The 25059-nt window shown below is 43.1% G+C and overlaps 1 protein-coding gene across 4 annotated transcripts in view; it reads left to right on the top strand.

Moving 5' to 3' along the window:
* Window positions 1-9964: 9964 nt before the first annotated feature.
* LOC119172443 (venom metalloproteinase antarease-like TtrivMP_A) overlaps window positions 9965-25059 on the top strand; it is a 182760-nt gene continuing 167665 nt past the window's right edge. For 2 of the 4 annotated variants that reach the window (XM_075893806.1, XM_075893809.1), the window contains exons 1-3: window positions 12092-12212; window positions 12278-12459; window positions 24586-24678. In XM_075893806.1, coding sequence (XP_075749921.1) covers window positions 12146-12212; window positions 12278-12459; window positions 24586-24678 — 342 coding nt within the window. In that variant the 5' untranslated portion in view covers window positions 12092-12145. Of the gene's footprint in view, window positions 10099-12091; window positions 12213-12277; window positions 12460-24585; window positions 24679-25059 lie in introns of those variants that run through there. The other 2 variants (XM_075893807.1, XM_075893808.1) reach the window with 2 other exon arrangements.

Consider the following 25059-nt stretch of genomic DNA (forward strand, 5'->3'; position numbering starts at 1 on the left):
CTGTGCTTCGCCCCGCTCGTCATCATTCACCTCGTGGATGTGCTGTGATTTTTTTAAAGAAACGTGCGTGGCATTATTTTTTACCATAATAAGTACACGCCGCCGTGTAATCTCAAAAAACAGCGTATTTAAATTCGTTCTGAATCATACTATTAAAGATAATAATGGCCAAAACGGAAAATCCAAAGTTAGCGTGAAAGAAATAAATGTCACTATATTGTATTTTCGCACTGTAGTTCACCCAATTCTACAAAAAGCAACAACCTACCAGCCTGCCTTGTCAAGCTCTCATCACTTCCACACCGGGTGGCCTTTCGCCCAGAACAGCAATGGAGCCGCCCTATATCAAGTAAGAATTAGAATTCACCAAAACAATCTTAAGCGCTGCCTAGGCAACGCTTAGGAATAATGTAACGGGGTGACATGGATGAAGGGATCAGACTAGATGCTAAGATGAAACTGTTTGTTTAACTTGGGGCCAGGAAACTGAAGGTCAGATTACAAGGCGTAGGCCGTCGATCAACTGACAAGTAGTGAAGCTCGGTGGCATTTATGCACGTGCCATCGAATGTTCTAGTGTTATTGCTAGTGGCCACGTAGTTTTCAGAATAGTCTCATTGGTCGCGAAGTGGGTGTGGTCTTATGCAAATGATCTACTACAGTCCCGAACCTTTTCTAACACAGCAAGCAAGGTTTGCGCTGGGAAATACGTAGAGTATAACGGGGCGATAACAAATCATGAGGAAGGTATGTGGAAATATGAATGACCTATCCACCGGAAATGTTTGAAGTGGTTCGTTAAAGACTACTGTTTCTTATTGTACGTGCTTTGAGGAACAACTGATTCCAGAGAAACTGTATTGTTGGCTTATGAAGAAACAAGCCTCGTGCGCTTTTTTTTTTATTTTACAAATGTAGGCCTTGCATGAACATGCCGTTCGTACTTGAATCTATTGCCCCTACAGACTGTAAGCATTCATCTATACTTTAAAGGCCGTTGCAACACGTTTAAAAGTTTCCTTCAATTTATTTTATTAAAGCCGGTAATTGACTCCTGCATAGACCAGCCGAAAGATTTTTTGAATACTTCAAGTATATGGCGGAGTTGCAGATATTTGTTGCTCGTGGTTGTTGTTTTCTCTTTTCTTTCGTTTCGACAAACGTGTGGAAAGCTCTGCAGGAAAGCTGTTACATTGGAAAGAGGATGTTTCACACAGGCGCGGCTTCGCTTTAGCATGATCGCGAGTGCCCTCGTGCGCACGTGCAGGCACCCCACGGCGGCCTTGGTAACTATGCAGGCTATGGCATGGCCTCCATGATGGTGACGTACGGTGGGTTTCTCTCCGGCTGTTCCAATCTTAGAATTGAAAGGCTGACTGTATGTTGACTCTATGGTCCTATTCGCACATTGAGAGCTTTTCAAGGAGGTGGACATGGCCCGTTTTTTTCTACGCACTGCGGAGCTGTTTCGTATGGCCCAAAAAGCTGACGCGCTGTTGGGTAAGACTGCGTGTGTGCCGACAAAAACGGTTTTGCGCTTTTATATATCTTCGACCTAATTCAGAAATGTTTGGCCAAGTATATGAGAGGCAAGGTCGATGCTTGGGCATAAATATTCTCAAATCGGCTTTTTTTCGCTGAGGTTTGTGGCGCTCACATTAGAGCACTTAGAGTTGCGATGCCTCTGCAAGGTCTCCGGTTGTGCTGAAAACTTATTTTACTTCAAAGTTTGCATGCCTTGCAGTATGTAGGGCACTGGTGAAGAAAAAAATTACAGTCCGGTGAACAAGCAAAGTAAGAAGAACGCCGCGTTCTACGCTTACAGGTTACACTCGATTAAAAGTTTTGCTTTTTCTTTCCTTTCATGAAACTCTCGCGGCTTTTCATTGTCACGCCATTTGAAAAATGCTCCCATCGAGCTGCAGGTGCAGGATACAGGATATAGGGTGCGGGCGGTCACCATGAGTCTATACAATGTCTAGACTGAACGTCGCCGGTTCTGCAACGACCACGGACTGGTTAGAGACAGCTTTCAGTGACTTAGGACCACCTATTCGCACTGTGAATTTTACGGTGTACTGTGGGTATGTTGGGCGATGTAAGAACGAACATCGCAATGTTTTGATTGTTCGAGTAGTTCATAACACGGGTTCCGAGCCTGTTGTAGCCGGTATAAAACCCTGCAGCGTTACATAGCAGTCAATTAGCACTCTTGATATCTTTGGTAGTCTACATCAACGAATACCTAGTTTTTATTAGAAAGATGCCGTTGTGCTACATGTGCGACCCTCTCTTTGGAGTCTTTGGAGGCAGTCTAGAGTTCAATAAATGAACACGACATTTATGTTGTCATTGTGCTACTGAAACATAATCGAAATTAAGATTCCAAGAAAGGAGACGGGGATAGCAAAATCACTTTTACTGCGAAAGGCGTGGTGAGTGATTGTAGGTCGGCTAATTGAAGCTTTTTACAATATTCCGGCAAAATTTCTTTTGACGTACCATATTTGATTTACATGGTCAGGGCACTCAGTTAACTAAGACGTATTTACGCTTCCGTGGACCACGTTCTAAATTTCCGTAAGCAGCATAATAGTAAAACTATCATCCAGAGTAGGAGAGCATTGCGATTCATTGACAATAATTAGCCTAGTTTTCCCCCATACAAGTCTTCAAATGGAGGAATGCTGGTATGCCTCTATATTTCTCAAATCGAGGCATTAAACATAAAAAAATAACGGACAATATTAATAAACAATGTAGTGCTGCTACAGACGATTTATACGTCCTTCAAATTCATCATCATAATAATCATCATCATCATCATCATCATCAGCCTGACCATACTCCTCAACCCGGTCCTGTGCTTGCTGCTGCCAATTCATACCCGCAAACTTATGAATCTCATCTGCCTACCTAACCTTCAGTCTCCCCCTAACCCACTTGCCTTCTCTGGGAATCTGGTTAGTTATTTTTACATTACTTTTGTTTTCTGCAGATAAATTTTAAGACCCACCTTTCTGCTCTCCTTGTGTAACTCCGTAATCATGAGTTGCAATTCGTTCCCTGAGTTACTCAGCAATAGAATGTCGTCAGCGAAGCGCAAGTCAGTAAGGTACTCTCGATTAACTCTTATCCCTAACTGTTCCCATTCTAGGCTTCTCAAAACCTCCTGTAAGCATGCGGTAAATAGCATTGGGGATATTGTGTCCCCCTGCCTTACACCCTTATTGATTGGTATTCTGTTGCTTTCTTTATGAAGCACTATGGTAGCAGTTGATCCCCTGTAGATGTCTTCCAGGATGTTTATATATACTTCATTGACGCCCTGATTCCGCAGTGTCTGCATGACGGCTGATATTTCTACTGAATCAAACGCCTTCTCGTAATCTATGCAGGCTATGTATAGTGGTTGGTTATATTCTGAGCATTTCTCTATTAACTGATTGATATTATGAAAGTGGTCGATTGTTGAGTAGCCTGTACGAAATCCTGCTTGTTCCTTTCGTTGATTGAATTCTAATGTTGTCTCAATTTTGTTAGCTATTATTTTTGCAGATAGCTTGTATACTACAGAGAGAAAACTAATCAGCCTGTAATTCTTCAAGTCCTTGTCATCTCCTTCCTTATGTATTAAGATGATGTTAGCGCTCTTCCAAGACCCTGGTACTTTTCCCGTCAGGAGACACCTCGTATACAGGGTGGCTAGTTTTTCTGACACAATCTGTTCTCCATCTTTCAGCAGATCTGATGTTACCTGATCATCATCAGCAGCTTTGCCTCTTTGCATGCTCTCCAAAGCTTTTCTGACTTCTTCTATCATTACTGGTGGCCGGTACGGAAGTATAGTGTCCAGTGGGTGGGAAGGTTCGCGGCCGTTTCACAGAAAGAACGGGGGAAAACGGGTAGTCGCCTGCGTCGCCTTGTTATAAGCGAAGGTAACAAAAGGTCCCAGTAACAAAAGCGTCCCAGTTAGTGTGGTTGGAGGAGGTGTACATCCACAGCATGTCGCCAAGTGTGCGGTTGAACGGCTCAGTGAGACCATTTGTCTGTGGATGGTATGCGGTAGATTTCCGGTGGATGATGCCGCATTCATTGAGAATAGCTTGGATGACCTCCGACAGGAACACTCGACCCCTATCACTGAGTAATTCCCGTGGAGCACCAAGGCGGAGAATGAAGCTGCGCAGAATGAAGAGTGCAACTTTGTGGGCGGTCGCTGCCGGTAGGGCTGCAGTCTCAGCGTAGCGTGTCAGATGATCATGCAGTTCATCATGCAGATTATGACGTCCTTCGTCATGCGAATGTTGCTGCCCTTTCCCGCGGAATCAACGAGCGCTTCGTTGGCCAAGGCGAACCCGTGCACCAGCTGTGTCATCAATTTGCAAATCGGAATCGGCAACCAATCGTCCCGTTCAATGGCGCCACCAGTCCAAGCATGGATCCTCGACAAGATGCCATTCGCCCTACCGCCATCGTCAACAGCCAGCCAGCGGCCTATAAAGGAGCAGCGAATACCCCCCGCGCGCTGTGGGCTCGGTGGCACTGCCATGATGCGGTCCACTAATCCGCTTCTGTTCATCATGCAGGTCTGTAAATCTCATCCTCTTTTCGCTAAAAAAACAAGTAATTATTGTCTTGTGCAGCTACCGAGCCCGCAGTGCTGCTTTTCCATTGTTTTTCAGTGTCTTTCCGTGATTAGATCCCTATTATTGCTTTCCGGTGATATTGAAAGCAATCCTGGTCCAGATAATGCCGCGCTGCTTGCCGAAATGAAGAAGATTTCCGCTGGTCAGGCTAAGATGATCGCTGAAATGCAGGAACTAAAGAACCAATCTATGGCTACGACCGCGTTACTGGACACGTTAAGTAAAAGGCTGACGGACCTCGAGGGTAATTACCAAAGTGTGATAGCCTTGCAAGGAGACATGCAATCTATACAGGCAGACAGCGAACGTACGGCGCAGCTGATCCATAAACTGGAAGCGCGTGTAGACGATGCTGAAAACAGATCTAGGCGAAATAATTTGGTTTTCTACGGCCTTCCAGATCCGTCTGCATCAGAGCCATCATCAGATTCTGAAAAAATTATTTTACGTCATTGCTCAGATTACCTAAAGGTACAGCTTGAGCCCAAGGATATGGAGCGGGCACACCGAATTGGTCGGCATTCCTGTAACCGCAAACGCCCAATTATAGTAAAATTTGTGTCTTATAAAACGAAGGAAGCTGTTCTTTCAAAAGGACGTAACTTCAAAGGCACTGACTTTAGCGTCGCAGAAGATTTTTCACCAGCTGTTAGGAACGCCCGTAAACACCTTGTCGCCTTCGCTAAAGATAAATCTGCACCCTATTCCTTGCGTTTCAAAACGCTGTTCATGGGCCCAAAGCGGTACGTATACGATGAAGCTTCTCAAACAGTCAAAGAAGCATAGCAACCACAAATCGAGACAAAATTAATCCGTCGTCCGAAACCAATAGGCAAGTCACGTCTTCCCATCTCAGTAATCTTCACTAATATACGCAGCTTCATTTCAAAACGTGAACATGTGTCCAACCTTGTGCTGACATCTAAAAGCAACATGTTAATTCTTACCGAAACTTGGCTTAGCGACCACATTTCAGATTCGGAAGTACTGACAGATTTGCCTAATTTCAGTCTGTTTCGTGCTGACCGACCGAATGCACGAGGCGGAGGTGTCCTCATAGCTGCCAGCCAGGAACTATCGTGCTCTGTTCTTAGTATCAGGTCGAACTTAGAACTACTTTTCATTCATTGTCACGCCGCTCCACAATCAGTACTTGTGGGCGTTTGCTATAGACCCCCCCACAGTAGCCCAGCTTTTGCCATTGAGCTAAACAATGCACTCTTCGAAATAACATCGAAGCATACCAAGGCTAGCCTTCTCCTTTTCGGAGACTTCAATTTTCCAGACATTAATTGGCACAACTTATCTCCCCACTTAGTAAGCGAGACGGAGGTAAAAAACTTTCTTGACGTTTGTCTTGATTTTAATCTTAGTCAACTAGTGTCTCAACCAACGCGTATCACGGAAAACACAGCTAACGTATTAGATTTAATACTAACAAACCAACCAGACAAATTATCATCGATCGCCTACCTAAAAGAAATCAGTGATCATAAGGTCATTCACGCGTCCTTTAACTTTGGGGCAGTTCCGCGCTTGAAAGTACAAAAAACTATACATCTTTACAAGAAAGCAAACTACAAAGCTATGTACGATAACCTGTGTGAGTTTTTAGCTTCATTTGAAACGTCTTTCAATAAACGCACTATCCATACAAATTGGCAAATATTTAAAGAAAAAATTAACAGCCTAGCAGACAGATACATCCCAAGGATAGCGATAGGAACGCAACCAGAAAAACCATGGTTCAGCAATTCTTTAAAAAGGTTGGATAACAAAAAGAAACGTTTATACCGAGCAGCAAAAGGTACCACAAATGTATGCGCATGGGATAAATATTACACAGCGGAACGCGCATACTTGTCAGCTGTTCGGGAAGCAAAAAAAACGTACTTTCACGAAGACCTGCCCAAGATGCTGGTCAACAATCCAAGGAAATTTTGGCAGGTGATTAATCCTCGAGATGTAAACAGCAACACGCTAATTAACGAAGACGGTGAAACGGTCGACGACGTGGAGTGCGCTAACATTTTCAATGCAGCTTTCGCGTCAGTATTCACCAAAGAAGTTAGCTTACCATTTCCTTCTACAGCGTCAAGCACACCTAATACCATGCCAGTTATAACTTTCCATGTTGATGGTATTTCCTCTTTAATTGACAATCTCAAACTATCATCTTCAGCCGGAGTAGACAACATAAACTCAAAAGTGTTAAAAAATACTAAAGATATCAGTGCTGCTTATTTATGTCTATTGTTTTCTCAGTCACTTTCCACAGGCACCATACCTCATGACTGGACGGTGGGAAGGGTTGTTCCAATCTATAAATCAGGGGACAAGAATTCCCCACTTAACTATCGCCCCATTTCACTTACAAGCGTACCTTGCAAAATCATGGAACATGTCATTTATACAGAAATCATGAAATTTTTAGACTCGAATAAATACTTTCATCCTTCACAGCACGGATTTCGCAAAGGGTTTTCTTGCGAAACCCAATTGGCAGCGTTTCTGCATGATCTTCACACAAATCTCGATACTAACCTACAGACAGACGCGATATTTTTAGACTTTGCGAAGGCGTTCGATAAGGTACCACATCAACGATTGCTACTAAAACTATCTTTGGCAAATGTACACCCCGACGTCTTACGATGGATTGAAGCATTCCTTAATAACCGCTCACAGTTTGTCTTTATTAACAACAGCACCTCTGACTCCCTGCGTGTAACTTCCGGTGTTCCTCAAGGATCTGTTCTCGGGCCTCTCCTCTTTTTAATATATATTAACGATCTACCTGGTCATGTAACCTGTAATATTCGCATGTTTGCGGATGATTGCGTCATTTACAAAACCATTACTAATACATCTCACCAAATTTCTCTTCAGGCAAATATTAACCGTCTGCAACAATGGTGTGACTGTTGGCTAATGACACTAAACCCCGCTAAGTGTAAAGTTGTGACATTCTCACGTCGACGTAACCCTCTGTCCTATTCATATTCAATCAATAACATATCATTAGAAGCTTCGCCCTCATACAAATACCTCGGTGTTACCCTAACTAAAGATTTATCTTGGAACGCACATATCACTAACGTCATCTCATCTTCTAATAAATCACTTGGTTTCCTTAAACGCCACCTAAAACAAGCCCCAAAGCATGTTAGATTACTAGCCTATCAAACCATAATCCGCCCTAAACTCGAATACGCATGCGCAGTATGGAGCCCCCACCAAACATATTTAAGCAACGCTCTCGAAACCGTGCAAAACCGTGCTGTAAGGTTCATACACTCTCAATATTCATATCATGTCAGCGTGTCTTTATTGCGAAAGGACTTAGGTCTGCCGACCCTTGCCTCTCGTCGCCGTGTTTTATCACTATCTCTTTTTCATAAGTTTTATCATTGTTCGCTCAATCAAACGCCGTACATTATTCCCCCTGGCAGAACATCGCATCGAACTGGGCACATCAACCATGTGGGCCGCCCCCGCACTCGTACTACTACCTTTTCAGGTTCTTTTTTCCTTCGCACAGCCATAGATTGGAACAGCCTGCCTCACCAAATTGCCGCCCTAACCAGCGCACCCGCATTCATGCAAGAGATATCTCATCATTTTTCAGAATAACAATTACTGGATGTCATTTTTCATCTTTCCAACTGATTGTATATATCACAAAATCATGTAAACCATATTTCCACGTCATGTTTAATAATGCTTATTCAAATGTCATTTCTAACAATGTATAATGAACATATGTAAACCCACCCCTTATGTAATGCCCCTGTTGGGCTTTTAAGGTAATAAAATGAAATGAAATGAAAAATGATCGACGCCGACAATAATCTACTGGTTTCCAGAGCCTCCACATGGGAGGGGGCCTTAGAGGTTGACACCCACGTGGTCGAATGGGCGAGCCGGGCCGGAGAGCGGCTGTAACATGGGAGGTGTATTGTTTTTATGGCAAGTGGTGCAAGACTGAACGTATTTCTGCACAAAGTGATACATTCCTCACCAGTAATCTTATTGGCGCAGACTTTCGTAGGTTTTCAGGACACCTGTGTGAGCACCTTTGAATTACCTATCAGCAAAATGCAGCAGTTGCCATGCTTTTCTCCGTAAGTGAGACCAAAGTAAATGTAGTAACAGAAGTAAATACTTTTCTTCAGTTCATCCAGAAGACTCTAGCGGTTATTCTGGCTCGTACGCGAAAAAAAAAACCATGCGCGCGCTGCCATCCCATGCGCTCTGCTGTATGCCACGGTCTCTGCCACCACCGGAATACGCGTCATTCTCACGGTAGCCTTGTGCGCAAGGCAATACTCGTTCATTTTGCTGGGGATCATGACGACTGGGACGGCCAGAGAGAACACGCCGTGCACCCGCAATTTCGGAGAACATTGCCATGATGTTCAAATGTGAGCCAATGACCATGAATATGGATGGGTACAGGGCGTGGTCATTTGGGCATATGTTACCATTTGTTGATCTAACAGAGAAGAATTTCTAGCTTTAAAAAATTTGTAAACTCTAGAGTGCGTGTGCACCATAATAATTAGATAACACGTTCTCGGGAACCTCGACTACTGATCGGGAGCGTTTTCTGACCATGCTGAGAAACTTTGGCAGTGCCTTTTTCAGCAAGTCTTGTTGTTCGGTGCATTCGATTAATTAGCAAGTCAGCAAACAAGCGTTTCAGTTAGAAATGAAACAAAAGAATCGGTTGGGTGCTAAGACGACCTGTTTTTTTTGTGTGTGTGAGATCTTCTTAGTCCATGTGAGTTATTGTATATCCAACAAGAAAAAATAATCATTTTCTCTTATTTGCGCTATAATGAATCAGTTATCTGGATCACGCCGTTTTTTGTCTGTTACGATGAGACGTCCAGTCTTTTTCCTTTAGATAATTACAGCTACCTATAGCCATTTGATCGCGAAAAGCGAATCAATGTCACCCCCTCTGTTATTGTGGAAGCACAGAAATGCTAAAATATATATGGTGGGCTGAGCAGCACTTTTCTGCCTGAATGCCTAATGTCAGTGCATTGTGTGAGTTTAGCCGGGCTCAGGATACCTGCCAAAAAGAGCACCTCACTGTCGTTATTCGTCAACTTCACCTTGCATTTCACTCAGGATGACATTAAGGCCATACATTGACCGTAGCATTGTGCCTACTGTTAGAGGAGCATATTGTTACACTAAAAACGAAGGAGGTGTCATTTATCACACATTGAATGTCATTCTATATTTCTGAGAGGCCTCGCAATAACGAAAACATTATGAAATATGTAGACACTTGTTCGTCTCAGGTGCATATATACGGTGTGGTGCTTGCGCAAACGAAGCTGCCATTCCAGGCTGTGAAGGCATCTCACATTCAACAAACACAACATGATCCTCATATTTATTTCGCTGTTGCAGCTTATGATGTGTTGCTCTGTCGGTGAGTTACTGCACGTGTAGGTTGTTGAAAGTTAGCTCCATTCGGTTCGTAAAACGTATGTGTCAATGTGTCTACGTATTTTTTTCCGGTAATGTATGCACATGAGAACTACGATGACGACACAGTTCTGTATCCGTATATCTTTCCGCATTTCAATATCATTTGTGAGCGATGCTTTACAAAAGTTGCGAATATGTGTGCGCCAACACTATGTCCGTAATAATTTGCCTAACACATTCTTTTCACGCACCAGTGTTTTGTTTTTAGTATTTTTTTTTACTTTTCCCATCAATCACAATAATCTCGAATACTCGGTGTTATGCTGTTTATAGATATTGTTTTCAACAATAATTATATCAGGTGTTTTCCGAGCTAAACGCACACGATGATAATTGTCGTTCCGTAACAAAGACCTCCAAAACCTATAGCCATCTGGAGTGTTTCAGCGTGCACGAGCTCAACAAAGTACATAGGCCTCTATAGCATCTCGCATCTGGGTTCGAAATCGCGACTTTCGGATCAGTAGCAGAACACCGTTACCACTATACCGCCACGCAGCAAAGGTGAAGCAATGATTGCGTATATCAGGAACTGAGGATGAGTTACGACTGTGATACGCCTAGTTTTTGTGACACGAAAGTGGTATATACCGGGGTTCACCGAAGCTCTATTGACTCAATTCTGTCACGGATATGACGCCGCAAAATATACATTATAGGTGAAGGGAAAAAAATTAGCGTGATAAATTATTTCATTAGGAGTCGAACCTACGACCTCTTGGTCAGCATGGCATGGCACCATACGACTCGACCATATACAATGCGTTCTCCATAGGTTTAACGGCAAGCTATTTTTATACGCTTTTAGTATTGGTGCTACTGGGAGCTCGCTGTCGTTTGCGCGTTTGCGTCATGACTAGCGACATAGCGTGACAGGCGCGATGAAGCGCTTTAACGGTCATCTCTCTGCGCGTTGCGATGAGTGGGTGCTTTCTATTTCGTTATCAGGGCTGCTTGTACATCTTGTTCTGGCGTTCCAGTTCTCAGATTACGAAGGTCACTTCACTCGCTGCAGCGTTCGTGTTTGCGAAGGCGGCACACTACTCGGACACAAATAACTAACTGTCGCAGCTTCAAGTTTGTTGAGGACGGGCCCCTTGCCACCCCTACCCTTGCTTCCGGACTGCTGTTCGTGCTGATGAGGACCGAGCCACTGCTCACTTAATCTTCTTCTCTTCTTTTCACTTTTCTCCCTTTTTCCTTCCCCGCAGGCAATGTGTCGTGCTCCCGACTGGGTTGCAGAAATTAGGTGCCTTTTCTCATCCTTTAACCACTACCACCACCAAGTTCGTGCTCGCTCATGCGCATGCAGGTTAATGGTCGACATTTTTGGGGTCCTCCACTACGGCGTCTCCGATAATCTTATCGCCATTTCAGGACGTTAAACCCCAAAAATTACTGTCATTTTTACGTACGCACTTGTTTTGTGCGTCCTGGTTTGCATGTAAGCAGCCCTTTTTAAGCGTCCAGTTGCGACGGTCGTTCGCGCTTCTCCTGTGAATGTTCTTTTAGTGTGAACTCTCAGCTTGAGGAGTAATCTACAAGTTTCGAGCTGTTACTATAGCATTCATTGCTTTGCCCCTGTGACGAATTAATTTTCAATAAACACTCAATGGTTTTGGTCAAGATGCACTTTCATGTTTTAGGAATCGCTATGACAGAGGACACAGCCATATTTAGGAAGGAGGGGGGGGGTAGTGTTAAACCATACCTCACGTGTGTTCTGGCCTGCGTCCTTTAGTGGGAATGTGTATATACACAGTGAAAAATGGGGTGGTTGGTAGAACCCAGAATTAGGTGCACGACGAAAGGCTATATAGCCCCTCACACTTTCAAAAAACGCGGCCGCTGCTGCGAGCGAAGTGACCTTATAGGCGGTAGTGTACGTTTCCAACGTTCTAAAACATTCCCGTGATCCACGATATGTGAATACAGAAATGATCATTGCTCTGTAAAAGTAGGAATATTTCGTAATAAAACAGCGACACATGAACAGATGGAAAAAGTGCAAATTGAAAAGCGAGAGTGAAAAGCGGGAAACATTGATGATCAATGGTAAAAGCATAAATTGTGTACTCGTCGTAATAATTACCGATATGATTTGTTTTTGTATATTCTAGTTTCGTTCGAAATTTCAAAGGAATATTACGTATATCCCCGCATATTGCAAGAACGCTCTGAAGCAAGAAATTTGGTTCTAAAACTTAGCGATAAGATAACTCTGAACCTTGAAAGAAGCACAGTCTTGGCCGACAACATCCACTTCGTTACAAGCACTAAGGACCTCCACGAAGTAGAAATGGTAAGTAGGTTAAGTCTAATGATTCTGGTACCATCTAAAAATAATTATTTTAAACTTTACAGTCCCAGCCAACGAAGGTACATTCATTGCACAATCCTATCTGCTCTGCGTTTTGCCTTCAAGGGTAGTATGCACTAACTTGCTATCATTGTGTAATTCATTCAATGTGAATAGCAGGAGGACAGGGAGAAAGAAAGGACACATGGCAGTGTTTCACCACTAATTTCGGAGAAGGAGACATTTCCCACGGGCCTTTTTTAGGAAGTGCAGCTTAGGTGTCGCTCTTACAAATAATTGTGCCAGTGCAGAAATGACGTCGTGAGGATTACGTTCGCACAATATGTAATTTTAACGACGCTCTACAGCTCCTTGCTTTGTTTTCATTGTTGTAATAATGAATAGGGGAGGTTGTTTTTGTTGTCGCGGCAACGGCCTTTCCGACGACAGCAACAAATCACGAAATGCTAAAAACGTTATCTAGTTAAGCAAACTGTACACAATAGCCCTACAATCGAACACCACATGAGCCTCAGTAGTCGATTGCTCCTTCAAATAGGTAAAATAATTTCATACTGTCACGTTTTCGGGACATTCACGAAGACAGTATATATGCATGTTGAGTACTAAACTTTGTAGTTGTGTGAAAGTGTCTCCAAAAATTCAAAAATAAAATACTAGCTATGTACATTCCACACTGATAGCAGCGTGAACATTTATCAGCCATCGAGTAATCTGATGTGCGGTAATCTGATGTGTTTAGTAAGCTATCCTATAAACTTGACTATTCGAGTTCAGCGCGTAGTCTTAACAGAAGAATTTTGAACAATGGTGAAGTTTAAGTAATGTGATGCCGTAGACTGCGAGAATTGCTCGCCGTCTTTACATATGTACCCTGCACACATGAACATTAAGCACTAAACAAACGTAGCTATGGGTACGCAAGCAGCTGAGTCCAAGTTCAAATAGGCGGAATTGATTCACTCGAGCATAACTCCAGCGAAAGTTCAAATAGCTTAAAGTAGTTAGCTTGTAGACTTCCACACTCAGAAATATAGTAAGGCTCACCGTACGAAAAGAAAACATACTGTGAGAAAAACGTACAAGTGACATCAAACGCATAATCATAACGCACACAGAAGGGTCAAAAGTTCTGAAGCCACGCTGCCTTAGGGCATGTGACAGTGGCCCAGGAACTTATGACTCCCCCCCCCCTTTCAATTGCTTTCAGTATATAGAGGATGGCAGAAACTTCGTGTACGTTAATAATTCCGTTCCATATTTCATTTTTTTTCGGGAAATTCCTCATGGCGACACGCAATGTTTTTTAAGACTTGCTCTTGGGCATAGATCCAATATTTATTTTTACAGTTGTCTTCTGTCTAAAAAGTTTGCTCGTATCACCTCTCGTGGTGAATCATTTTTCTCACATTCATGAAGTAAATGGCGAATGATCTTCAGGCGACATGCGAGGTACATGCGAGAAATGACACAACAAACAGCACTATAAGAAGAGCGTAAAGAAGTCCACGCTTCACAACAAGCTACCAGGAGTATGGAAACAAATACCCACAGACGCCACGTCAGGGTAATGGCATAAAATAATTGTGCTCGGACTAACGTCCAATACCCGATTAGAAACTTCTGACTCCTGGTTGCTGAGAAAACAAGAAATACTTACTAGTAGTTATGTATTTTGGCGTGCACGTGAATTTAAATGCAGGGGCGTTCAAACAATGTTTCAGTGTGGTCGTGTTGGTCGCAGATTGAACCCACGCTTTTACGAAGAGCCCTACACCACATGTACAAAGCCAACACAGGCAAAAGGCATTTCGCTTCAAAAATGGGCCACCAAAGGCATTGCCAAACTATAGTTAAACAGAACATCTTGCTTTTTTATGAACTCAGAGTGGTCTACATGCTTCTCAAAAGTCTATTGTCTTCTAACAGCTGCTTGCGCATTGCGTGACATGCAAGATCAGCTGAATTTCAGTCTCATAAGATGGAAACCTACCCTTGTACCTGCTATCTTTAGCACTGTGCTGTTTGTTAAAGAACCAATGCTACTGAAGCAAAGTCGCCATTTTGTACTGATCAACAGTTCGGAAAAACTTTTAGTAGGGGTATACAAGAATAGTAGCACTGAATGAAGTGGTGACTGAACTAAAGGTTAATAGAGCGTGATTTGCAGTTTCAACTACATAGTAAGGCCAGCATTGTCTATTCTTTTGCTAAAACCTCTTACTGTTCCTGCCTCCGAGTCACGGTAGAAACTTCATTGCAGCGTCATCAAATAGGATCTATTGTATAATGCACAACATAATTGCCTGGAGCTTTTTTGAACCGGAAGAAGAAGTGAATGGAAGAAGCCCGTAGCTTCATTTCGCTCTCTTAATTCAGTTATTATATTGAGTTCAGGATCTTTTTACAGTGTGTGCGGTGGGTGGACTGTCTCCACAGTGGCAGCTAAACATCGGTGAGTCGGAGTTTCACTACGCATCGCGATCAGAGTTGCCCCTTAGCGGGCCTGTGCCTCATACCTGGCAAAGCCCGGGTATGGGGGACAACGAGATGCCGCTAGCGCCAAGCGGAGCACCACTTATCTATCCCGCTCGACTTCAAGTTGCTGCAGGCTCAGCAACAATATCGACGTCCCATACAGAGAGCAGCGAGGCCTCGCAGTGCAAGAAGAGGCGTACAGAGGAGGAAGAGGTTGACAACGATGACGCTACATCGACGTACTCCCTTAATGACATGACACAGATGGATACAGAAGCACCCAAGGAAGACGAGGGAGCTTACACGGTGGTCACCCATCACAAGAACCGAGCTACGGGGATACCGGTGGTATTCAGACCAATCGCTGCCGAGGACTCTTTCTGGAAGGTGAATCCCAATCGCATAGCATCTGAGATAATCTCTGCTATCAATGAGAAAGTGACATCATCAAGAATCAACAGAGACGGAAGTTTTTGTGTTGGAGTACGGTCTTTGTACTCGGCAAACAAGTTGCTGCTGATCAAGAGTCTTGCTGGATTGCCTGTACATGTGATGATACCTCAGTCTTACATGAAGACCCTAGCAAAGATAAGAGATGTTCCACTCGAATACAGTGATTATGACCTACTGGATTATCTTAAAGATGCTGGAGTAATCTCGGTCACACGACAAAAGAGATGGGTAAGAAATGAAGATGGAAGTGCCACAATGCCGCCCATACGTAATGTAATACTCCAGTTTAGACATGACATGCCATTGCCAAAAAGAGTTGCTCTCGGCTTTACGGTTCACACTGTCGAGGAATACATTGAGCCGGCGGTAAGGTGTTACAACTGCCAGAGATATGGGCATAAGGCTAAGACTTGCAGGGGAACCAAGACATGCAAGGTATGTGCGGGCGCACATGATTACAAAGAATGCACCTCGAAGCATCAACCTAAGTGTGCCAACTGTGCTGGACCACATCCGGCGTCATTCTCAGGCTGCTCTCGAAACTGTTTGGCATCAGCGGCAGAAAGAGAGAGAATTGTAAAAGGGTACCGTAAGACACAAAAAGGCCCAGCACCCAATGCGGATATAGTCGAAGATGTTCCTGCGGCACAAAGAAGTGCAAAACAGTGGCGCCACGACTCTTACTCGGAAGTATTGAAGCGCTCAGCACCAAAACATCGCGTTGGCAAAGAAGTCCGGGCCCAGGAACATGCTGAAGTGGAACTTTCTGCCGGGCCAGACACAGCCAAGGAGCCACTGACTACCAAAGAAAAGGGTCACAGCAGCTTGCTGAGGAAAACTTCTTCAAGAAACGCGATCTCGGCGGAGACAGCCGGAAACGAGCAAGTCATTTTGCCAATAATCTTTGCGGCTCTCAAAGCAATTCTACGATCCCTGCCACAAGCAGGTTCTTTACCAGAAGTGAAATTGCAGCTAGATGTTGGGCATCTTCTCTTGTCGTAATCATGGCTACCGGACTATCTAACTGGTACAAAAGAAGTGCAATATTCCAGTGGAACTGCAACGGTTTGCAGAATAAGAGTGGAGACTTTCGGAAATTCGTCGCTCAGCACGGGTTTCCGATTTTGTGTATTTCCGAAACAAGAGTATCCACTAACTTTTGCTTGTACAATTATGTGGTGTACCAAGCAGACTATCCTGCTGCAAAAAGCAGAGTGATGTTGTGTGTGAGACGCGATATTCCGTCGACACTTGTGGCTACTTCCAAAACAGATGCGCCGGAATTTGTTAGATGCAAAGTGAAGTTTGGTAACGTTACTGTAACTGTAGTTAGTGTTTACGTGCACCCTCAAGCAAACGTTTCATACGCAGAGTTGGCTGCAGTGTGTAGATCTGACCATGATCCCATAATTATATGTGGTGGTTTTAACGCGCACCATGAATTGTGGAGTAGTGAGCGTTGTAGTGTAAGGGGATCTGCTATAGTAAAAATATGCGAAGGTTATGGTTACACTATACCAAATGATGGTCCTCCAACGTTTCTACGGGGGCCTAACTACTGCAGCGTACTAGACATTACTGTGTGCTCCTCTGAATTAGCGGCTGGAGCAGACTGGACTGCAGACGCTGGCACAAGAGGAAGTGACCACTTGCCAGTATTCATATATCACCCAAAGTTGAAGAAAACGAGAAATAACCGCAAAACAAGAATCACAAACTGGGCAATTTTTCGAGAACTACAGAGACAAAATCTTGAACCCTGTTCTGACGCAGAAACGTATGCATCGAAGATAAAAAATTTTCTAACAAAAGCAACTCGTACAGTACCCATTCCAGATGGGTATTCGGGTGTTGACGCTGAGTATGAGAGGCTTCGGGCAACACGACGCCGATTTGAAAGAAGATATCGCAGGTTGGGTAATTTAGAAGATTTCAAGGTTGCACAGAAAGTACACACTGCAATGCGTAACCAACTGCAGAAGCTTTCAACCAAAAGGTGGCAAGATTTATGTGCCTCACTTTCTCCATTTACCTCGGCGCCTCAACTGTGGAACATGGTACGCGCCCTCCGACAGCCAGTAGTCCACTCGAGACCACTACAGGCTCTAGCGCTGTCTCGAGGAGTTAGCGAACGTGTGATGGCCGAAGAATTTTGCGATCTTATACTGAGAAATGGAGAGACCGCCCAAACTAGCGAATATAAATCCTCAGCAGAATGAGCTTCGGTGGTTGTAACAAAGTCCTCTGCGATCAGTTCATTAGATCTGAATGACAGCTTCGCACCAGAGGAGCTCCAATATGTGTTGTCTTCAGTAAAACGAACAAGTTCACCAGGAACAGATGGAGTTACATACGCTGCTCTTGCTAATTTGTGCAAAAAAGGAAAATTACACCTGTTAGACATCTATAATAAAAGTTGGCAAGAAGAAAAAGTTCTGGAAAGTTGGAAGATATCAAAAGTAGTACCGTTGCTAAAGCCAGGGAAGAGCCCTATGCAGTTGGACTTGTTTAGGCCGGTTAGTTTGACAAGTTGTTTTTCAAATGTGATGAGAAAAAATGATCAATGAACAAATTTTATGGTGGCAACACATGAAAAAATTACTACCAGAAAGCATAGCCGGCTTCAGAAGAGGTAGATGCACAATGAACTGCATTCTGGATTTGGTCGCAGATGTGGAAAACCAACGAACGCAAGGAAACATCACTGTCGCTGTATTCCTTGATGTTCACCGAGCATACGACACAGTGACTCACGTTCACGTTCTTGAAGGCCTGGCGTTACGGGGATTCAAGGGCAAGATACTGCGTTGGATCGCTGGCTTCCTGAAGCACCGGAAAATTTTTGTAGTTACGCAGGAGGGCCCAATGTCAGAACATGTCGTCAACCAAGGAGTGCCACAGGGCAGCGTACTAAGCCCTACTCTCTTTAATATTGTCTACACCCGCGGAGGACGACAACCTAAAGCTGTCGTCCTCCGCGGGTGTAGACAATATTACTCCAAGTTCCTCAAAAACACTGTAGATGTCTGTGCCGAATATTTATGTTTATTGTTTTCGCAGTCACTTGTCACAGGCCAACTGCCCGACGATTGGAAAAAAGGGAAGGTCATTCCAGTCTTCAAAGCTGGTAACGAAAATTCGCCTCTAAATTATCGTCCCATCTCATTAACTTCAGTGCCTTGCAAAATCATTGAACACGTCATATTCACTCACATTATCAGTTTTCTTGACAAGGTTAATTTTTTTCATCCTGCACAACATGGCTTCCGAAAAGGGTTTTCATGCGAAACTCAACTAGCACTTTTTGTTCATGACCTTCATTCCAATCTCGATAATAACCTTCAAACCGACGCCATATTTCTAGATTTCACCAAAGCATTTGATAAGGTACCTCACAAACGCCTGTTACTGAAACTCTCCCACTTAAACTTACATCCCGCTGTCTTAATCTGGATCCAAGAATTCTTACATAACCGTTCCCAATCTGTCCTTGTAAATGATCAGCTCTCCAACTTTATTCCAGTTACATCAGGTGTCCCTCAGGGTTCCGTCCTTGGCCCCTTGTTATTTCTAATATATATTAATGACCTACCAACGAACTTAACTTGTAACATACGCATGTTTGCTGATGACTGCGTTTTGTACCACACAGTAACGAATGTATCTGATCAAATTAGCCTCCAAAGTGACATTAACCAAGTGCAGCGTTGGTGTGAACGGTGGCAAATGGAACTTAATACTAACAAATGTAAACTTGTGTCGTTTCAGCGTCGCCATAACCCGCTCACCACTTCCTACGTAATCTCTAACACTCCTGTTCATCCTGTTCAACTTGTGCAATCCTACAAATACCTTGGCCTAACTTTGTGCAGTGACCTAACTTGGGCTGAGCACATCCGGACTATCATCACAGCTGCTAATCGTAATCTCGGCTTCCTAAAACGTCATCTGCGCAACACACCCCGCTATGTAAAATTATTAGCATATCAGTCCCTCGTAAGAAGCAAGCTTGAATATGCATCCTCAATTTCGAGCCCACAACACGCGTATCTCATTGCTGCACTCGAATCACTTCAAAACTGTGCTACTAGATTCATTCATTCCCCATAAGCCTATCACATTAGCGTGTCATCTTTAAAAGAAGAAATTGCCTGTCCCCTCTATCTTCCCGCTGCCGCATTGCCACCCTTTGCTTGTTTCATAAACTTTTTCACAGTCCACTTGCAATCGAACCTTACATTTCCTCCCCATTTCGCAGGTCATATCGCATTGGCCATGTCTTTCAAGTTGCCCGTCACCGTTCCCGCACCGTTACTTTTGCTGCCTCATTTTTTTTTCGTGCAGCAAAAGACTGGAATGACCTCCCCCACCATATTGCAGCAATCACCTGTCCATCAACATTAATGCATAGCGTCAGAAGCCATTTTTCAAACTAATTCATGGCTTTTTTTGTACGTTTTTTGTAACCCCACCCCTTATGTAATGTCCCCTTCGGGACCTTTAAGGTAATAAAATGAAATGAAATGAAATGCAGTCATGGTGCAGCTCCCGTATAATCTTCCACCCAACATCAGATGTTCAGTATATGCTGATGATATAAGTATATGGACGTCTGGTTCATCGTTTTTGGATATACAACAAACTCTACAAGAAGGATTGGATTATGTAGACCATTTTCTAAGAAAAAGAGGTGTGGCACTGAGTCTGGCCAAAACAGCCATACTTCCGTTTACATTAAAAAGACCTGGAAATTTCCAGATTATTCTGCAAAATCAGCCTATTAAAATGGTTAAAACTCATAAATTCTTGGGAGTAATTTTAGACCGGAGACTAACATAGTCGCCTCATGTCCATTTCCTGGAACAAAAAGTGAATCAGGCCATTCGAATCCTCCGGCATCTTTGCGGGGCCAAATGGGGTGGTACTACAGAGTCGTTATTAGCCCTACATGTTTCCTGGATACGCCCCATCGTATCTTACTCAATGCTCCTGCTGCACGGACTCCCAGCCTCCACTGAAAGGAAACTTCACTTGTTATTGACAAGGAGCTTGAGGGTATGTCTGGGTTTACCACGGTCAACTTCCAGTGCTTTAGGGTATGCGGAGGCTCGAGAGCCACCTTTGGCAGTACTTCGAACTAGAGAAACATCTCAAAATTTATTTAGAATTTTCACGAAACATGAAAGTCATGTTTTATCTGGTGCACTAACACAAAGAACGGCAACGAGACTACAGGATACTATATCATCATTTCAAGCAGTAGTACCAAAATTTAAACAATGGAAACCTTCAAAACCACCTTGGACACTGCCACTTCTCAACGTTATCCGTGAAATAGACGGCATAGAGAAGAAAGCAGACATGGCACCTCTAGTAGCGGCACAGTTGGTACTTGATCAGCTTCATGTAATGCATAATGAAAAAACGAAGATATATACAGATGGATCATGCACAGAAGAAGCGTCAGCCTGTGCGGTCTTTATACCCGAAATTCAGAAAAAGAGGATGTACAAATTATTGCACAAATCTTCATCGACGACAGCAAAATTGGTGGCTATCTTTGAAGCAGTTAAGCTTATCAGCGAGAATCCCGAGCCACGAAAATGGGTGATGTGCACTGATAGCAAACCTGCTCTTCAGCTAATCAGAAATGTGAGTTCACCTTACAGAAATGGTGAAATAGCACAATGTATCGCAGAAACTGTGGAATATGCCTCATCGCAGGGTCACAACATTGTATTCCAATGAATACCCAGCCACATTGGAATAAAGGGAAATGAAGATGCTGATAGTGTCGCAAAGAAAGCATTGAAGGAAGGACGGGATTGCACAATCCTTATATCTGGGACGGATATTCGAAAATTTATATCGCAAGGAGCTAACCATTGTTCGACGGAGAAGTGGTTTGAGAGCCCTAAATCAAAGGAAACGGTACTTTATGAAGTTGATCCACACAGAAAATTTTCCATAGCGACAGACCTCCCACGACACCTAGAGGCATTGATCCACTGACTTAGATTGGAAGTAGCATACACAAACAGCTTCCTGCACAAGATACATCGATCCAACTCACCGGATTGCCATTGTGGTCATGCAGAAGAAAATGTTCGCCATATTCTTTTGGAGTGCGTTAAACACGCGAAGGAAAGAGAAAAATTAAAGAACAAATTAGCAAGTTTGGACAGACGGCCCCTCACAATAAAGAAACTACTTGGACCATGGCCTGGGATGCATCTTCCGAAAAAGGCAATAATATTCCTGACAGACTTTTTAGTGGAGACCGGACTGGACAAGCGCCTATGACTGACAGCCAGAGATGGGTATTATATAAAATGTGGTAATGTATATACTGGCATTAGAGTAGTAAGGTGTGCGTGTAAATAGTTTATGACTGTGTGAACTGCGTGAAGAAAACTGTGTATTGGCATGTTATTTGAACTGGTTTCAGTGTGCTATTATGTGTTTTCTTTTTCCTTTTCCGTATTGTTAATTTTCGGGTACCGTTCTGTATTATTATTTTATTTTTCATTGCAGAACTTTGTGATAAGGAGTAGCTGAGGCTATAGGCTCCTCAACCTCTCCACAGCAAAACAGTTAAAACAGAACAGAACAGAACAGAACAGAACCGACTTTACTGCTTATATGAAATCCCTGCAGCCGTTTACATGTAAAACCTGAAATTGCAAAGCTACAACATTAAAGTGCATAACATATACAGCTAGCAAACTTTTTGCAAGATAAAAACACCAGGTTTGCGCTGAATGCCCAGCACAGTCGCAGCGAAAGCTGTAAGAGTGGCTCTTTAGAGCCTGTAGCATGGTAGATGCTACAAGCTTTTTGCCGGATACCCACTACGCCATAAATAATAAAATTTGTGTATTGGTCAGCGTGCTATCTTTTGTAATTCTTTGACGAAGCGTGGTATTCGCTGCGCACTTGTTCGGAATTCTTTGAATTTGTTCACGAAGTGCCTGACAACGATGAATTATGCCTGAAATGAATTTGAACCACAATTATTAGGTAATAAATAACACGTTTTACAATGGGTTGAAGCATCGGATGACCCACTCGTTGTGCACTTCGCATTGTGTGACGCCTGGCTGTTCTTTTGATGTTGTAAATTGCTTTTATACTCATATATACGCAATTGCTTTCCCGACATCAAACGTACCTAAGGCCAGTTTAGAAACAACCTCCAAGCACCGGCGTGGCTCAGTGGCAGTAAAATTGGCTGGCACGCAGAAGACCCAAGTCGAAATTCTATTGTGTCCTAGGTATTTTTTTTTATTTACCGAGTTCGTTCGTTTTTTTTTTCGATACTGGTTACGGACACTGGTGATGGCGATGGCAGTGGACAACTACGGCACCGCCTGTGACCCGTGTTTTGACCTCGTAACAGTTCTCGCTGTAATAATTTAGTTTGTGCTGAAGAGGTACCATTCCTTGCAAAAACAAAATCTTATATGGAATTGTTGTAGGGGTAAAGGTGTTTACCTCACTTGAAAGTGAAGCTTACCTTATAACGTAAAACAGTTAGAAAGGAGATGATAACCATTGTTTATATTGCCACAAGGCAGTAGTGGGATTGGGGCATAAAGCGGTAGAGTGTCTCTGCTTGAAATAAAAGACTACGAGGTGCATAGAGACTGGTCCCAGCCCACGAGTGTGTCAGCCTTTGCCATTGCATGTAAACATCGTAAATATCCGCAAATATACGTTTCCTTGTAAGAATAATATAGAAAAATAGAAAGAGAGAAGTTTCTTACGGCTTCGTCTTTGTGAAAATGTAAACAGTAAAAAAAAAGGCGCAGTCTAACAACGGGGCTTGTTGAATTTGCATAAAAAACCCTCATATAACCCCCAGCTAACAGAAGTACCTCTAAGAACTACGCAGGAAACCGGTAAATTACGTCGTGAAAAAAAATATATGCTAATAATAAAATGTTGTGAGGCCACAAGTGTTGCGGTATGTCGATTCCATCTTAAAAAAAAACGCAAGCCAGGTAACAGTGAAGTAGTAGTAAAAAATGCGTGCCGACTCAAAACATTTGAATTTTAAGAGAAAAAAAAACATGTATTTTTTAGGCAATCCAGACGAGTGCACTTCAAAAAATTACAGCATATCCTCGCAGTGATTAATAATGAGTGGGGCGAAGCACTGGAGGGTTTCATCGCTAAACCGTAAACTATCTATGAATATCACCCACTACATTATCTAAGACATGACACACACTGTATATATTCATAAAAGAAATTTTCTTATTCATAAATGGTAGCTATACGTCACTTCCACTTCCCCCTTCATTATGAGGGTGTTATGGTGGGAGAAGTAGTGGATCGGTGATGCGGCATAGTGGCATGTTAGCAAGGACAAAGTAGGTGCAGTTTGCAAAGGTGGAACTATAGGCGGTCACGTACAAACAAGAAATGGACGCACTGGGACAATCCTTGGTTCTTTAACGCGCACCTGGATACAAATACAAGCCCATCTTACAGTTCATACTGCCTACTTTTCAGCAGTATTTGCTTTATGGTCAGTGAAGAGGTGGATCAGTGACGGGGTGCAGTGGTATATTTACAAGGACGAAGTAGTGCTCAGTTGGCAAAGGTGGAAGTATTGGCGATCACGCACATACTTACAAGGGATGGACAGACCCGCGCTTTTAGGAGCTTTGCCCCTAAAACATTGGGAAGAATCGAGCCACTGCGCGGAAAGCCATGTACTTATTTTAGAGAACATTTTTGGTAATTGAACTTCTACGTCGTGTCTTCACTTCAAATATCTATCTTCAAATATCTTCAAATATCTACCTGTTTATTTTCAATGTATTCTTGATAATTGCGGAAGCATTTCTAACCCCTTCTCTCCAGGCAGCAAAGGTAGCTATCACATTCATTACTTTGCTGTACCCAAAAAAGACACATCAACTTACCTAAAAGCTTTGTAAAAGTCTCTATACGTTTTTTTTTCAAATTAACCCAGTTGCTAGCCTTCGCTATATTGTACTACTTCTTTTGTGGGTCAAGTACTGCAACGTGGTTTAACCGAATTTATTGTCCCTTTGTATGTAACCTGTACAGAAGAAATGTATTTGGCAATTATCCTCATATCAGCTTTAAAAATCTAGCAGTCGAATAACACATCATTTTTATGTTTCTATACCTATTTTGCTGCAGGTAGATACGTCTGATATTCAGCAGAGTATATACCACGACACGCATTACCAGTCCTCAGTGGCAGTTCGACAGAAAGACGGCAACGTGGAAGTCGTAAGTCAACGCGCAAAGCATGCTTTTGCTGTATATGGAAATTAAAAAAAACTGCACTGTTTAGGCACAAGGTGAAGAAATTAACGCAATAGCAACACATCGGGATTCATACAAAGCAATGCTAAGATATTTACGAACCACACGACATGTAGTGAGCATGGTCGATTGTGCTTGACTTGACAATAATGCAGTTACCCCAATATATAAACAAGTGTTGTTGTGAATAGTTGACCGCGTTATGTCCGACGTGAGGCAAAGTGTAATTTTGGCATCGTGAAACGTGACAAGCCACTGGTCTTTACGTTGAAGTACATTAACTTTGAATCTCCAGTGACCATCACCGGCCCATCCAGTAGGCAGACCGCACGGAAATTGTGCAAC

The sequence above is a fragment of the Rhipicephalus microplus genome, chromosome 4 (assembly GCF_043290135.1).
Source record: "Rhipicephalus microplus isolate Deutch F79 chromosome 4, USDA_Rmic, whole genome shotgun sequence".
In the NCBI taxonomy this organism is placed as follows: domain Eukaryota; kingdom Metazoa; phylum Arthropoda; class Arachnida; order Ixodida; family Ixodidae; genus Rhipicephalus; species Rhipicephalus microplus.